The sequence below is a fragment of the Euprymna scolopes genome, chromosome 24 (genome assembly GCF_053919585.1).
Source record: "Euprymna scolopes isolate OS-2025 chromosome 24, ASM5391958v1, whole genome shotgun sequence".
Classification (NCBI taxonomy): domain Eukaryota; kingdom Metazoa; phylum Mollusca; class Cephalopoda; order Sepiida; family Sepiolidae; genus Euprymna; species Euprymna scolopes.
This window is the reverse complement of record NC_136505.1, coordinates 19,116,238-19,132,649: the sequence shown is the minus strand read 5'-3', so window position 1 is coordinate 19,132,649 and position 16,412 is coordinate 19,116,238. Positions and strand designations below refer to the sequence as shown.

The following is a 16,412-nucleotide window of genomic DNA, read 5'->3' as shown; positions in this document are numbered from 1 at the left end:
TGGGGACAATTTGGTGATTGGAGTACTGCTCTCCATAGATTCCAAAACAATGAATCTTCGGAATATTCTATGATTTATATTCGAGTCTGATTCATCTTCACTTTCCGGATGGGGTCTTGATTTTTTTGGAAGCCATAAATTATATTTTTTTCCTTCATCATCCTTGCTCCCCACCTTCCTTATAATAAAGGGTTGTTGTCGATATCATCAGGTTTCACTATTTGATTGGCCCTTGCCATCGCCTTCTAGTATCAGTATGTTTGTTGTTTTTGCTTTTTTTTTTTTTTAAGTGTTTGTGTGTGATGTATTTGTATTTCTATTTTTGTGAGAGTTTACTGTTATTAGGGCTTGGCATGACTAACCGACTGATCAGGTCGGGCCTTCCCGAACATCCGTCTAACCGAAGTAAGGCCAAAGTGGAATGTTGTAGACTCACGGCCACTTGGATGTGAGTCATGAGGTACTCAGCCACCAGGATCCTGTTCTAGAGCATTATGAGTCGCTACCCATGGCCAACAGGTGGCCCCATTAACTTTTACTCTCTGCACGGGGGGCAGTCAGTGTATTCTAATGGCCCACCGACGGGGTTGGAAAAGTAGGGAAGGAAATAAAATGAAAAGGGGGAGGGGAAGGGGCCTGCTTTTGTAGAACATAAGTTTTACAAAAGAGAATAGAAAACAAAGACAGAACATCAATGTAGGTGCATTTCGTCTCAGGAAGCCAATAGACAGCCTGATCTGGTAGCACCAGGAGAGAGAACGAAAGGGCGACACAGAGAACGAAAGGGCGACACAGAGAACAAAAGGGCGACACAGAGAATAAAAAAGCCACAGAGAGAATGAAAAAACAACAGAGAAAAAAAGAGCAGAAGAAATAGGAAGAAAGAGAAAGTGGGATAAATAGAGAGGGAAAGAGAGAACGCATGAATACAATGTTACTACCATTATAGGTTGTTTACATTAAACATTTAATATTTCACGTCAGTGTGTTGGATTTGAAACTTTTTAAGAAAAAGTTTTTTATTTTTATACGTTTGATATTCATTGTTTTTGTGTTCCATCCTATGTCACATTTTTATTGTTATGTTATTATCTTTAGAAAATTACAAGTTGTCTAGATAAAGGATCTCCCCCACCCACCCCATCATTATTTCAATTTTGGTGAATGGCGTCTTTATTTTGTGATGCGATCCACTGTGCAGAGTTATCTCCCATATGTTTTAATGGATGACATCATCTTCATGACGTCATCAAGTGAGCATAGACATAAGATAATAAGCAAGCAATATAATAAACTGTGATATTATAGATGCTTCCCTCTCCTCAAAGTGTTAAATATTTTTTAAAAAAGAGGAAAAGATATAACAAAAAAGAGGCAATAAGTTTATCAGCAAAATAAAGGTGTAAGAAGTTGTTCACCAATGCACACAAAGGGAATTAAAATAGGATTGCTAATCAAGGTGTGGCGTTGATTGGGTTAATGAAGGTTAATATGTTTAGAGTTAACTGGCAGTCAGTTTTAAGAGTGGCAATGAGTTTAACAACAGTTAGAGTTTTCAGACAGCCTTGGGTTTGCAACAATTGCCAGTTTGACAAGGTTGAATGCAGGTCATGGCTTGGAGCAGATTGAGATGAGTTGATGTCAACTGATAAACACGGCCTTGACATAAGACGCAAATTCAGAGGGTCGCTGGTATCACACAAAGTGTGCAACTGATATTTGTAGAATGTGTCAGAGTCTGTGTTTTGTATTTTGTTTTATTTTGTTTCTATACTTGTGAACTAGTGCATGCCCATACCCCTCAGCAGCTGCCAATGCAAGAGAAGACAAGACAGCTAGAAGAGAAAACCATGGAAACAATGTTGGTTGGTTGTTTTTTGTTTTTGTTTTTTTACGGCATATCAACCCTTTTCGAGTTATTTAATGCCGAATCCAAAGATTTTGAAGAAATATTTTTTTAATAGAATATATTTGTTGTTTTCATGTCGGTTTCTATTTAACCCATAGTTGGGACCCTAACAGGTACTACCACTCCAGGTCAGAGTGGACCTGGGAGCAATGGTAATTAAAGGGTGGCTCCACACTCCCCAAAGCCCATAAGCTGGGGCCTCACCACTGGATATAGTTTAAGGTCATATCCAGGACCCCCATTGAGGGACTTTTACCCTCTGCAGGGGGGCAGTCGGCGTATTCTAATGCTCCACCGACAGGGCCGAACAATGTTGGAGTCAGCATTTCTAGTTGAGAGGGGTAGCATATGGTCTTACAAAGCAAGCAAAACAAGACAAGAAAGACAAACAAATGAAACAAGACAAGAAAGACAAATGAAACAAGCCAGAAAAGCAAACAAGCCAGACGAGCAAGACGAGATAGCAAGATAAGACAGAATAGCAAAACAGATGAGCAAGACAAGCAATATCATCATCTACAAAGCTTTAGTAGTTAATACTTATAAACACTTACGATGTAGGTGAAGCATCCGATGTATCAGTAGTAATAATTGAGGATTCAGTTCTTTCATCCTCCACGTCTTTAACAACGTTATCAGTTTCCTCTTGAAGATGAGGATCTTCTTTCTCCTCTTCCTGATGAGATGGAACGGTGTGTAACTGATTCTCCTCCGCAGACTCAGCCCCATCATTATCATCCGCTGTGAATAAGCTTTTCCCAGCTGGCTTCTCGGTCGTGTGAGACACGCTCGAAGACAGCATCTCTTTAAACATTGCAGTTACTTCTTCCGATGAGCGTGCTAGGTGGACTTTCAACGATTTGCTCAAGTCGACGGAGGGCAATTCCTTGCCTAGAAAAAGAAAACAGACGTCTGTGAAAGTGGTGTTTGAAGAAATGGTGAAAAAGTATGCCAGACAAAATTATGGTGCTTATTTAGAATTTGACCTTAAAAAAAAAAATTTTTTTTTTAAAATGCAAAAAATCTTTATCTCATCATAGAGTGAAGATGTTATATTTCAAAAATTATGTGAATTGATCAAGTAGTTAGTTTTTATTGTAGAAAATCATTTTTTTAAATGATTTTTTACCAATTTTAAGAGTAAATTGTATTCATCTCTCCCCCTTATTTATAAAAAATAAGGCCTCTTGTTTCTTAATAAAAATTTTCTTAAGAAAAAACCTACTGAATAAATTTACCTGATTTTTGGAAAAAGTTTTCATTCTGTGACCAGTACATACATCATAAATATTTATCTGTATTTTGTTTTAAGACAAATTCTAAATAAAAACAATTATTTACTCTATCAAAAAAAAAAAAAAAAAAAAAAAAAAAATCACCATGGATAGAAATTAAACACAATTTTCTTCAAAATAATACATGATATTTTATCATCTATGTATAAACACTCATCAACACTGTGTTTCTCAAACCGTTCTCTTATGCGTGATTTCAAAACGAAAAATTATTTTACTTTTACTCATAACATTTTTTTTTTTTTTTAAAGAGGGGAATTATTCAGGTTTATGATGATCGATATCAGCCAGGAAATTAATAAAACATTATTGGTAAAAAAAAAAATATTAAAAAAATTGTCTAGTGCAAAATGTATAATTTAAGACCTTTCCCCACCCCTATCTTCCAGAACTTATTCTTTCATTTCATAATATTTAATAGAGTTAAGAGCCTTTTCAGTTTGTTTAAATCTCAATTCTGAGAAAAGTAGCCATCTTTGTTTGCAGTATTGACTAAACAAACATGGTTTCCTTGTTCAGGATTGGTATTTAAACAGATTTAAAAGACTTATAACTTCTATTAGATATTAATATAAATATATCACAACTGCATAGGTAAAGTACAATAAATCTTAAAAACAAGTTTATAAGTGTGTTTCCTTTAAAATAATTTATGTTAATAAGTTATGATTACACCCCCCCAAAAAAAAATTTATATTAGCCATAAAATGCTTCAATCGTAGTCATTTGTTTTGCATATGCATTAAACAATATCCAATATTTCTCCAAAACCTCTGGCCTTGATGGAGAGGAGACTAAAACTTACTGCTATGGTTTCAAATGATCTGAAATAACAGCAAGGGGAGACTTGATTCCAAGCATTTCTCATGTGTTATATCTTCCCTCTGATTTCCATACATAAAATAAATTTCACGGTGTATAAGGATTGTTTGATACTGGAGATATTCATAATCGTCCCCTATTTCCAAGAGGGGAGATATAACATATGAGAAATATTTGGAATCAAGTCTACCCTTGCTGTTATTTCAGATCATTTGAAACCATAGTAGCAAGTTTCAGTCCCCCCCCCCCATCAAAGCTAGAGGTTTTGGGGATGTATATATATATATATATAATATAAAGCTGAACGTCTGTGTGTGTCTGGTCACGAATAGGCTCCTATACGGTTGACTATTATAGAAAACTGATCACATATAATGATAGAAGATGTATCGAAACACAGGAATGGGTATGTTTGATCTGGCATAATGATGATTCATTAAAATTGTGGGGTCTGCGTATGCGCCTGGCCCACAAAGTATGGAAATAAAAAATGTAAAAATTAAAAAAAAAAAAAAACGTTTACAAGTGTTTTTGATATAGATGTACATAATAATACTTTGATAAGTATGTTTTAACTTAAATAGGGATGGTATAATAAAATTGTGGGGTCTGTGTTCGCGCCTGGCATCCATAGAATGGAAATAGGCACAAACTTTAATAAAGACTTTTCATATCTATCAGTGTAAGTATACTTTGATAATTATGTTTCAGTTTGAAGAAATATGGTATAATAAAATTATGGGGTGTTCGTTTGTGCCTGACCTTCATAGAATGGAAATATGTCACAAAGTTTAACAAGGTTTCTTAATCCACAGAATATTGTGATAAGTGTTTCAGTGTGAACAGGTATGGTATAATAAATTATGGGGTTTATCTATTTTATTTTTACTTTCATCATATTTTGCTTCGGTTTTGATACCCCCAAATTCGAAGCTATCTCTTTACAACCCTTCCTTTTCATAACCTATCATACTTTCATAAATCAGAGTCCATTTTCTGTAGGCTGTGATAGACTTCGGTCATCTAAACACTGTATTAATTCCGCAAAGACAGTTGCGTTCTTTTCAATGAAGTCGGGGTCGTTTCTGTTTTCAGGTTGTGTTTGAAGTACTTTGTGTAGCTTTTGAATTCGTAGATATCCTAGAAATTTAACTTGCCACCATTCGAATTTTGATTCGGATCCATCGAAATAAAGACACACGCTAGGCGCATAACCTCTAGAAGTGTAAGCCATGTTTAGTTTCAGAACAGTTTCCGATGGTGCGTTGCTCCACACAAGTCCCGAGAGGTGACTGGTTTGCAGCAGACAGTTTCACAGAGCAAAAGATTCTTACTGTGTCTAGACCGAATAAACATATGCGAAATTGCTACAGAAAAGGTTTAATATTTATGGAGCAATTCTGGTTTTTGATTGGTTGGTAGCAGAACGTAAATTAATTTGATTTGTCAATTCCTAGCAGCATCGTCTATAAATAGAATCGCCCGACTGTGCAGGATCAACCTCATTATACATCAAAAATATTGTGATAGAAAGATAAAAAGAGAGGTGGGTAATTAGTTTTCCACGCTAACCATTAGGCCAAAGAGGATAGTGAATTGAAATAACAAAATAAAAAAAAAAAGATAGAAAGATGGGATCGAACTCAAAAACGTAGGGTAATTAGTCTTCCTCGCTAACCATTAGGCCAAAGGGAATATTGAATTCAATGTAATTAACTTAAGAATCATATGAGTCACCATGCATGCACAGAAATGAATGTTGCTTTTAAAACTGGCTGAGGGCCAGGTAAGCTTGGCGCTTTCTGTCGGTATTTGTTTTACCACAAAAACAAAATGTGACACAATTTGCTTAAAAATGAAATTTTCTCAGTATGCAAAGGTTTCCCCCTTCATTGACAGAGACCTAATCTAATTTTGATGCAGTACCACCAGGCCATGAAGCTGTCATGCGTTCAAATAGTTTAGCTTTATACAAAAAAGACAAACAAACAACATGACGGAGGGAAATTTTTAAACTCGATCAAAAGAAAAAATAGAGACAATATCCGTTCGCAAATCTGAGCTATTACGATCTAGGAAGTATAAGAAAACTTCTCCCAGAATCTAACTGATGCGAGAAGCCCAACGCAAAAAAGTCTTTCATTAACATACACAAATGTGGGCACCCATTTTGCCTTTTATATATACACTAGCATGGGTGCCTGGCGTTGCCCAGGTGTTAGTCGGTGAAAAAGAAAAAAGTTTTGGGAGGCAGGTAGACTTGAACCCAAAGCCTTGAGGTGAAGGTGGAAAAAAAAAAGTGCGAAAAAACCTGACATTTTGCCACTCAGTTATGACGGGACAGGAAGTGAAAAGCTTTCTAATTTAACGATTAAAAAGTCAACTGACAGGTGCATAAATTTAATGAGGTCAAACATCACACGATAGGGGAAACTTAACTTTGTTTCCCCAAGATGCTGGGGAAAACCAGCTCCCCATGCAAAGACGAATGTCCAAATGAAAAGCAATTGTCTGATATGACGAGTGTCCCAACCCCCGCATTGATCAAAGCTGATTGCTTTCTGGACGTCTCGCCACGAAAGGCCGAGATCATAACTTGGCTTTCACAGTTTCGCTTTTTTTATACGGAAAAGACAAAAAAACATGCGGAGACTAAGAAATACTGCAAAAATCGCATGTAAAAGTCACCCAAATCAAAGATACACACGGCATCCTTCCGTAAATTGGAGATATTACAATCTAGGGAGCATATAAATAGTTCTAAGAAACAGAACCCCCCCCCAAAAAAAGCTTTTGCCAGACATACACAAAATGTACACACACTAACACATATTTTGCTTTCTATATATATAAACTAGCAGGGGGTACCCGGCGTTGCCCAGGTGTTTGGAGATGTGTGTGGTTTTGGGTAAATCAAAACTCTGGAGGGGGGGTTAAAATTAAAATGTTTTGATAAGGTAAGCATGAGGATCGAACCCAAACCCTTCAAGCAAAGTTGGAAATTAAAGTGTGAAAAAAAAACAAAAAAACGTGCAACGTTAACCATTGGGCCACCACAAAATACTAACGGAAACACGTTTGAATTTATTTAACTAATAAAAACATAATTGACATCTGGCCGCAATAAAAGTTAACTCTGCTGCTTCTATTTGACCTCATTAATGAGGTCAAATAGAAGTAGCGGACTTAACTTTTGTTTACCCAACTTCGGCTGGTTGTTTCCCCAAGATGTTGGGTAGGGGGAAACCAGCTCCCCATTGTCCAGATTGAATAGCAATTGTCTGATATAAGGAGTTTGGACCCACATTGATCAAAGCTGATTGCTTTCGGCAAAAGCCGAGAACACGACCCGTTTGAATTTAGTTTCACTGTATTTATACTAAAAAGCACGACAAACAGGGGACAGAGTGAAATAGCGCGAATCTCATAAAAGTCGACGTAAATAAATCTAGAGACGGCCTGCGTTCCCAAATCCTAGATATTATTATCTAAGCAATAGTAACACCCCCCCCCGGGAGCGTCAGCGAAAAAAGCCTTTGTGAGACATACACAAAATGATCACACACATTTTGCCTTTTATATATATATAGATAGATAAGCAAAGTATATTTTTTAAATAAATATTACAGAAATTAAATCATTGCATGGGATAACCTATGAATTTATTGTCTGTCGAGCTCATAAACCATCCTTATAATTCATTTGTATTCATTCAATTCATTATTGTCAATCCTCTCATAATATTCATTGCCATTCAACTGATGATATATCCATCTTATTAAACCTTATCCTTAAGTGGCTTTTAGGTTTGATAAATATTAACTCATAAGTCAATTAAAAAACAAACAAAACTGAAACAAAGTTATATTTTGTTGATTTATATATGTTTCAAATTATTCAAGCGATTTTAAATCAAGGGTTCCACACAAAATTTCTACAACAAAATTCATCCAAAGTATGTGAAAATGAAAACTATGAAGTCCTTTTCCTTTTGTTCATCCTTAAAATTGTATTTAAACATTTTCTTCTTTTTAAACCAAAGGTTTCAAGTTGGGTGAGGAAGGTCACTGAAAGAGGAGTTACTTCCCTTAGTACTAATGTTCAAGGATTTAGGGTGTTAGAGCATTATAAGTAGATATTAAAAAGAAATCATTCATTTTAAGTAAAAACACAACCACAAGCTTACAAGTTATGTGGAAATTAGTAACAAAAAAAAATCAAAAAATTAAGATTTGCAAGAACTATTTAAAAAAAAAAAAAAAAAAAAAAAAAAGAAACAGCTATCCATTTTCTAATGTAAAATGGCAGAATTTAACAGAAAACAAGGGAGATAAGTCAGTTTTTCATATGTAGTAGAAGAAACATTTTTGGGGCATTTCAAGAAACTTGAAAAAAAATTCACACATCAAAATATTAGCAATTTATTTAAATAATGAAAATGAAATAAAAGACGTAACAAAATATATTGGCTGTTCAAGAATTATAATTATCTGGCAAAATTGATAGACTACAGTTATCTCCCCTGTATTCTGAGAACTCTTCAAAATTAACAGATGTGATAAAACTGCATTATTTAATACATTTTTACTTGTAATTATTTTTCTACTCAATTTATTGGAATATTTGCTAATTTTGATATGACAGGTACAAGTGTTTTTACTTAAAACAAATTATTTTGAATTTTTAAAGCACCAAATTTAGTTAAATATGTTAATTATACAGTTGAGTTGAAATATTTATTTGCAAAAAAATGAAAGAAATTAGACTAAAGGTCCTCAAGTGTATCAAAACTAGGGCATGGGGATTATCCTTTCTATATCTGTTACATCTGCTGATAACTGTTGTTATCAGTTTAATAACAGATTAAAAATGATCAGTGGATAAAATCCAAAACTTTTTGAACAAATTTTAAAATTGCATGATGAATTAGAAACTATTGGAAATTGTGAAATAATGTTTGTTTTGTAAAGCACATTTCTTTTACCTCTGTCATGGCCAACATTACACTAAGGGCAGATAATGCACTTTTCTTGGTGCAAGGTAGATAATTCTACCGTTACATCAATTATGACTGAGGCTTCAACGCTCCTAATAAGATGCATTTTGATCAATTCGTCCAATTATTATAAATCTTTTAATCATTTCTCCATCACTTTCATTTCAGTAGTCAACACAATACCACATTCACTATATGAACTACACTACTTAAAATATCCTCAGATTTCAGGCAGATCATCCAAGGATTCTATTGTTGGCATTGGTTTCCCCTGATAACTTCTTAGTCAGAATTTTTTCAAGAAAAACATTGGGTACTTACAGGAGGTTCCACAAGAGGGTTGCCAACATCCTAAATGAAAGTGATTTTTGTGGAATGAACTGGATTCGAACTTAGAACACCCAGACAGACAACATGCACAAACAATTGAAAACATCTCTTCAGGTCTCATTTAATCAATAATAACTAAGCCAAACCAATTGAAGAATCTCTGAGTCATTGATATCGAGTTTCCCACACTAATAGAGATGGTAGAATTAGATTGTAGAAGAGTAGAGAATGAGCAACCTCGTCACTTTCGTTTCCCTTATTTTGTGCTTTAATCCTAACATTCCATGAGCAATGTTTCTGACAACAGAGGGAAAAACTGCCAGTTTAATTTGCGACAAACCTGTTCTTTTGGCAGCCTGTAAGATCTTGTGCAGACAGGAGTGAAGATAAGAAAAATAAAAGAAAAAATAGAAAAAATAAAAGAAAAAATAGAAATGACCGCCTTTTGTATGCTTTCTCAATATGCAAATGAGACACTTCTGGTTGGATATAAAAGAAGAGCCTGATTTTTCAGGAGTGGATTTTGGACTTGACTATTGAAGTAGCGAGTTGTATCAGCTGTACGTCATGTTTTGCAGTTGGGAGGTTCTTGATAGCAGAACGTAGAGTGTTGGAAGTTGCCCTTTGTTTTTTCTTTTTTTTAAAAAAACCACACTTCCTCCTTTGATGGAAGCCAAGATAGCCATCTATATATATAAAAGGAAAAATGTGTGTTAGTGTGTGTGTGCATTTTTATGTACGTCCAACAAAGTCTTTGAGGGGGTCAAAGTGGTCACTCATTCTTAAACATTTTTATATACTGCCTAAATTATAATATCTGATTTATGAAGGGAGGTGTCTATCTTATTTGAACGACTTTTACACAATATTTTTGCAATATTTCTTTGTCTACACATGTTTCTTTGGCTTTTCATTATAAAAGCAAAACTGAATTCGTAGCTTAAAAAACTCCCAAGCACTCCGTCCAGAAAAGCAATGAGGTTTGATCAATGCGGGGAAAACCCCTTATATCAAACAATCAAACAATTGCTAACTCCCCTTTTTATGGGATGCTGGATTTTGTCTCTAACCAAAAAAACTATCGTGCAACCAAACTTTGTGAAACAAGACAAAATAAAACTGCCTCACAGCAAAAGTTAAGTGCGTGATTTCATTCCCTCTATGGCGTGATGTTTGACTTCATTAAATTCACGCACTTGTCTTTATTTAACTTTTTGATCATTAAATTAAAACAGTTGCCATTCCTCTCCCATCATAGTCGAGCGGGTAAGATCCCAGGTTTTTTTCCCTTTCTTTTCAACCTTCGCGTCAAGGCTTCGGATTTGAGTCTACCTTCCTACCAAAACTTTTTTATTATTATTTTACACCTCCGAAACACCCGGGCAACGCTGCTAGTCTATTATATCAAAAACAAAATGTATATATGCGTGTGTTTGTATGTCTGCCAAAAACTTTCAACATGCGCAATGCATCCTCACGAGATTGGTATCGTATTAATGCTCAATCCTTCGGACGACAAATATAAAAAAATTGGCCAAAACATTCATTCTTTCACCCTCAACTCACCCGTTTTTTACAAGGAGGAGGGGGTCGCTTTTTTCCTCAACATTTTTGCAAGTCATCGTCTCCTTTGGATTGACTATGCTTAATTTTAATGATCTCAATTTCCACTTGCACCATGGACGCATCAGCTAAGACGTTAGTTTGTTTTTTCCTCCTTCGTGTTACATAGCCTGCCTGCCTACTACCACTTTTTTTTTAACACCTCTCTCCACCTGGGCTGCCTAGTGGTGGCCTCTTTAATTTTGTTTGTTATCCCCCTTATTTAAAAATAATGCCTGAGATAATCATATAGACCTGATTTTTTTTCTGAAATCGTCACCCATCTGGCACTGGCCACGTCTAATGTTGCTTAACCTCAGTGATCTAACAAGAACCAATGTGTTACGAAGATTATGCCGTATGCATGATCGGCAAGATAATAATTTTGTGGGTGTTTACTAAATCAATTGCTAGACGTTGAAGCTTCAATGACTCAGAGCTCAGAGAAACATAAGTTTAGGTGCATGACAGGTATCTGATGAAGGTTATTTGCGTTGTTGCACATCTACACATCATACGAGCTCTTTAGAAGTGGAGGACACTAACATCCCTTTATTCCTACTTTATAAAATAATTCTGAAGCTGAACAATTCAACAACATTTATTACGTATTTTGTTTTTAGGAAAAGGAAAAATTGAATTACCTGGAAGTTTACTTTCTTCTAACTTCATAAATGACTTTTCTCTTTTCTCAGCTTTTCGTTTTTCTTCATCTGATAAAAAAAAAAGTAGTTAGAATAATTTGAAGTCAAAAAGTTTTCTTCTAATATTTTACAATCATGTAAATAAGTTGGTCAAAATCAAAACAAAAAAATACAAAAAGAAAAAAACAGAAAAAAAAAATGAAAAAAAAAAAACCAGAAAAGGAGATAAAAAGAACAAATCGAGCATGGTCCCCAACAACAAGTGAAAAGTTTACTTTCATCATGACTAATGTTTGTGCAAAAAATTTTTTTAAATTCAAGGCATGGTTATTGAGAAAAGTGCAGAATAAATGGACGGACGAACAATTTTGGGACAATTTTACTTCTATAATATCTTGTAAGGGGCAACCAGTATTTTCCCAGAAAATCTGTTCTAGCAAAAATTTACTTTTTTTTTTTAATATTTTTATTACATTTTCACCCCAAACAAGGCACATTGCCACTTTGGTGTAGGAAGCTACTATCAGGGGCAACAACTACTGGAGTACTATGTAGGGATTTGGGCAGCAAGATGTCGGTTCACGTTGCACTTTAACTTCTGCACGTCAGTAGAGTTGGGGAAGCAGGGACCTGGAATGGAATTCCAAGTCTAGCGGTTCTGGGGTAGAAAATACTGGAATAGAAAGATCTTTACATCTAGGGATCTCTACAGTGTAGGGGTGGGATTTTGCAGCCTGTCGGGTTTGTCAGGGGGGTTCACGTCGTGGGGGCACAAGTGCTTGCAGTTCGTCAGAGTATTCACCATTAAAATACTTGTAGAACAGGCAGAAGGATGCAACATTTCGTCGATGGGACAGAAGCTGAAGCTTACATGCCAGTTCAGAGCCTATCAGATTTGCGACTCTCTTTTGAACCTTGTCAAGGAGCGAGAGACTAGTAGCCGATGCATCAGCCCAAATATGACAGCAATACTCCATACATGGGCGAATGGTGACCTTATAGAGGTACAGGATACTTTCGGGTGTTAGTAGTTTTCTAGCGCGGTAGAGAGAGCCCACCTTCCTTGCATCAGCCCTGGCAATGCCTTCAATGTAATTGTTCCAACTCATGTTTCCTGTGAACGTTAGGCCAAGGAGTTTGAAAGATGTACTCTCAGATAAAGAGTCGTTGGCCATTGCTATAGGTGGTAGAGAAGGTTTCTTGTAATTATTGAATGAAACTAGTTTAGTCTTGGCGGCATTCAACGTGACCATCCATTTTTGTCCCCATTCCACTACAGACTGGAGGTTATCCTCTAGTGTTTCTGCCATTTCTTTAGATATGTGTTCATTTGTTTTCCTGTCATGCTTGTTATAGAGTGTGGTGTCATCAGCATATATACCCATCTCAGAGGCAATTTTGTCGGGGAGGTCATTTATGAATATCAGGAACAGTAGAGGTCCAAGGATAGATCCCTGGGGCACTCCCACATTTATATCATATTGTTTCGATGTACGACCGTTGAGGACAACCTGGATTTTTCTCTTATCTAAGAAGGATTTAATTATGTTAAATATTCTATCAGTGATACTGTATGATCTAATCTTCCTGAGGAGACCCTCATGCCACACCCTGTCAAAAGCCTTAGATATATCTAGAACTACCGCTCTGCCCTCCCCCACTTTGTCCAGTGAATGGTATATATGTTCAGAGATTACAGTTAGGATGTCTGCTGTGGAACGGGCTTGTCTAAATCCATATTGTTGGTCAGTCAGAAGTTTAGCATCTGTAAGGTGATGGATTAGAGCATGGTTAATTAAGGTCTCAAATATTTTGGCAAAAAATGGGAGGAGGCTAATGGGGCGATAATTTAATGGGTTAGTTCTTTCGCCAGAATTCTTGAATACTGGTATCACAGAAGCAGTTTTCCAAACAGCCCGAAAAGCAAGATTCATTAAGGCATTTGTTGTAGAATTTGGAGAGAACTGGAGCTACTTCGGCTGAGCACTTTTTTAATAGTACAGCTGGGATGAGATCGGGTCCACATGCTTTTGAAGTGTCAAGGTTTTTTTATGATAGCATGCACCTGAGCAGGGGTGATTTTCAGATCGTCTAGCGTGGCGTCTGTCCATATAAGAAATTCAGGTAGGGGGTGGTTGGAAGGGTCCAGTGTGGAGTTTGAGGCAAACCGACTGGCAAGCATGTTAGCTTTCTGGGTTGCTGAGCAAACAACCTCGTGATTTTTGGTTAGTGAGGGAATTGTTGATTGCCCATTATTTACTACACTGTTGTAGATTTTCCAGAAGTCACGAGTCCCTAGTTTTTGTGCTTCACCATGACTAATGTTTGTACAAATTTTTTTTAAATCCAAGGCGTAGTTATTAAAAAAAAAAAAATACAAACAAATGAATGGGCAAACAATTTTGGGACAATTTTACTTCTATAATGTCCCCAAGAGGAGGGCAACCTGAATTATCCTGGAACATCTGTTCTGACAAAAATTTACTTTCACCAAAATTTTTTAAAAATACAAGACGTGTGGTTATTGAAAGAAGTGTGAACAAACAAAGTGTCCAATCCCTCTTTTGTTGGAGGAGACCAAAATGGATAAAAAAGCAAAAGGATGAAAAGAAAAAAAAGGAAAATATCTGTTTTAGTTTTAATATATAATATTTATAATTCAATTATTTATTTACAAAAAGTTAAAAAAAAAAAAAAAAAAAAAACTGTTCAATTTCTAAAATGAAATAAAGATTTTAATATTGTTCATACTACATTATCTGTCTATTAAAAATGTGAATATTAAAAAGTAACATTTTAAGTTGTTCTGTTTTTTTTAAACCTTAATTTTTTAGTTACTTCCCTTGTACAACATATTAGTGTTTAATTTTGTTAACTTGATGAAAATCCGTTGGTTTTATTCATCTTCATTTGATCAGTCATCATCAGTCAATATTTGGTTAGTGTAGATCACAACGAATGATCCAAAACGGATACTTGTGCAGTTTAATCAAGACATTAAAAAATGAAAATATCAAAAAAAAGTTTAAATTGTATGTATCCGTTATGGAATGAAGTTCTCCGAAAAAAAAAAAGTCACTTAATTTCATCAAGTAGTTTTTGTTTTACAGCGAAAAAATTTGTTATGATACCAAAAAAAGGTTTGATTTTTAGAAAGAAAAGCTAATATTAAAGATTGGGGAGGGAGTGTCGGCAATTTAAACCGAGTTATCTCCCCATGGCGTTTCTAAAATCCAAACAAAAATTTAAAAAATTCCAAAATGTCTGCCTTCAACATGCTGTTATAAAAACACGTTTTCCTGCTGTAAAAAAAAAAAAAAAAAAAAATACTCAATCAAATTAAGTGAAATTTTTTTTCAGAGATCTTCAGTTCAAAACAGATACGTACAACAAACTTTTTTTTCGATATTTTCATTTTTTTAATTTCTTGATTAAACTGTACAAGTACCCCAAAACCGTCTGGCCAGCTCCATCCCATTGAGTCATAAATATGTTGCATACCATCTTGTGCCTGTTCGAATGATACTTTATTGCTCAGCAGTCAGTTAATTATAACCCTCATCCACAAGATGGCCGGCCCATCTTTTGGACTTTAAATTTTTTTTATTCATATTTACCACAAACAAGGTAGTTTGCTACCAAAATGTAAATTATGGACTATAACTACAGGCAAACTCTACGTGTGGAGTTGAGCAGCAAAATGTTTGTTCACATTACATTTAATATTACTATAGTCAGGGAAGCAGGAAACAAGGAAGGAATTGTTGTGTAAAATACTTGTACGAACAGAGATGCAACATTGCTACAATGGAACAGCGGTTGCAGCTTGGCTGACAGGACAGGATCTATTGTCAATTGAATGAACCATATTTGCCATCCTAGCTGAGCCATCAGACATTGGAGATGCATCACTTTCACTTGATAGAGTTCTGAATGACGGCCAACTTCTTCTGTTCATCTGCAGTCATCCACCAGGTCTTGAACTCATAAATCAGAACCAGTAGTATGTTGTTGAGCAAGTTTGTTTTTTTTTTTGGGGGGGGGGGGTAATTTTACAAAGAAGTCCCCACTTATCAAGGCCCAGAAGCTACTCGACGATAAGGGCTAAAAAGTGTATAGAAGTCAATGAGATAATATAGGAATCATTAGTCGTGTAAATTTGGTAAATTGGATTACTTAAGAGGAACGGCTCATTAAGAACTTGTTTACATTGGATTTGAAGACGACCATATTGTAGTCACCTGAAAAGCAGGAAAATGGAAGAGAGTCCCACAGGTGTGCAGGTTGGCCCCGATGTCTTTTTTTTTATATAAGGGAGTCACCACTTATCAAACCTGAAGGGCACTTGAGGATAAGGGTTAATAAATGTAAGGTGGTAGTTTAGTAATCATTAATGGTATAGATTGGGTAGAATTTGGATTATTTATAGGGAACAGCTCAACAAGAACTTGTTTACATTGGACTTGAAGGCTATCATATTGTAATTGGCTGGGAAGCAGGCAAATGGAACAGTGTTCCATATGTAAGCAATTCTAGGAAAGCAGTTTTGTTCAAGGAATCTGTGTCTCTTCTGTCTGAAAAAGGTTGCAGGGAAGAAAAACGGACATCACCTACTAAGTTTCAAAGCTCCTGCCAGATGCGGCAACAGTATTCCATTTTAGGATGTACTTGGCTCTTATACAGATAGAGAATTGCATCGACAGTGAGATACCTACTGGAGCAGTAAAATAATCCAATCATTTTTCCAAGTCTTGTTGCTAGCCCACTCTTGCGACTGTTGCTATGCTCCATGGCCAGTTTTTGGACAAGATAAA

General features: G+C 35.7%; 1 protein-coding gene across 3 annotated transcripts in view; it reads right to left on the bottom strand.

Moving 5' to 3' along the window:
- The window catches only part of LOC145246622 (uncharacterized), a 95,752-nt gene that overhangs the window by 32,939 nt on the left and 46,401 nt on the right, over window positions 1–16,412 (bottom strand). For all 3 annotated transcript variants that reach the window (XM_080108295.1, XM_080108297.1, XM_080108296.1), the window contains 2 exons: window positions 11,599–11,667; window positions 2,464–2,800 (listed from right to left, as the gene is read on the bottom strand). In XM_080108295.1, coding sequence (XP_079964421.1) covers window positions 2,464–2,800; window positions 11,599–11,667 — 406 coding nt within the window. The remainder of the gene's footprint in view (window positions 1–2,463; window positions 2,801–11,598; window positions 11,668–16,412) is intronic.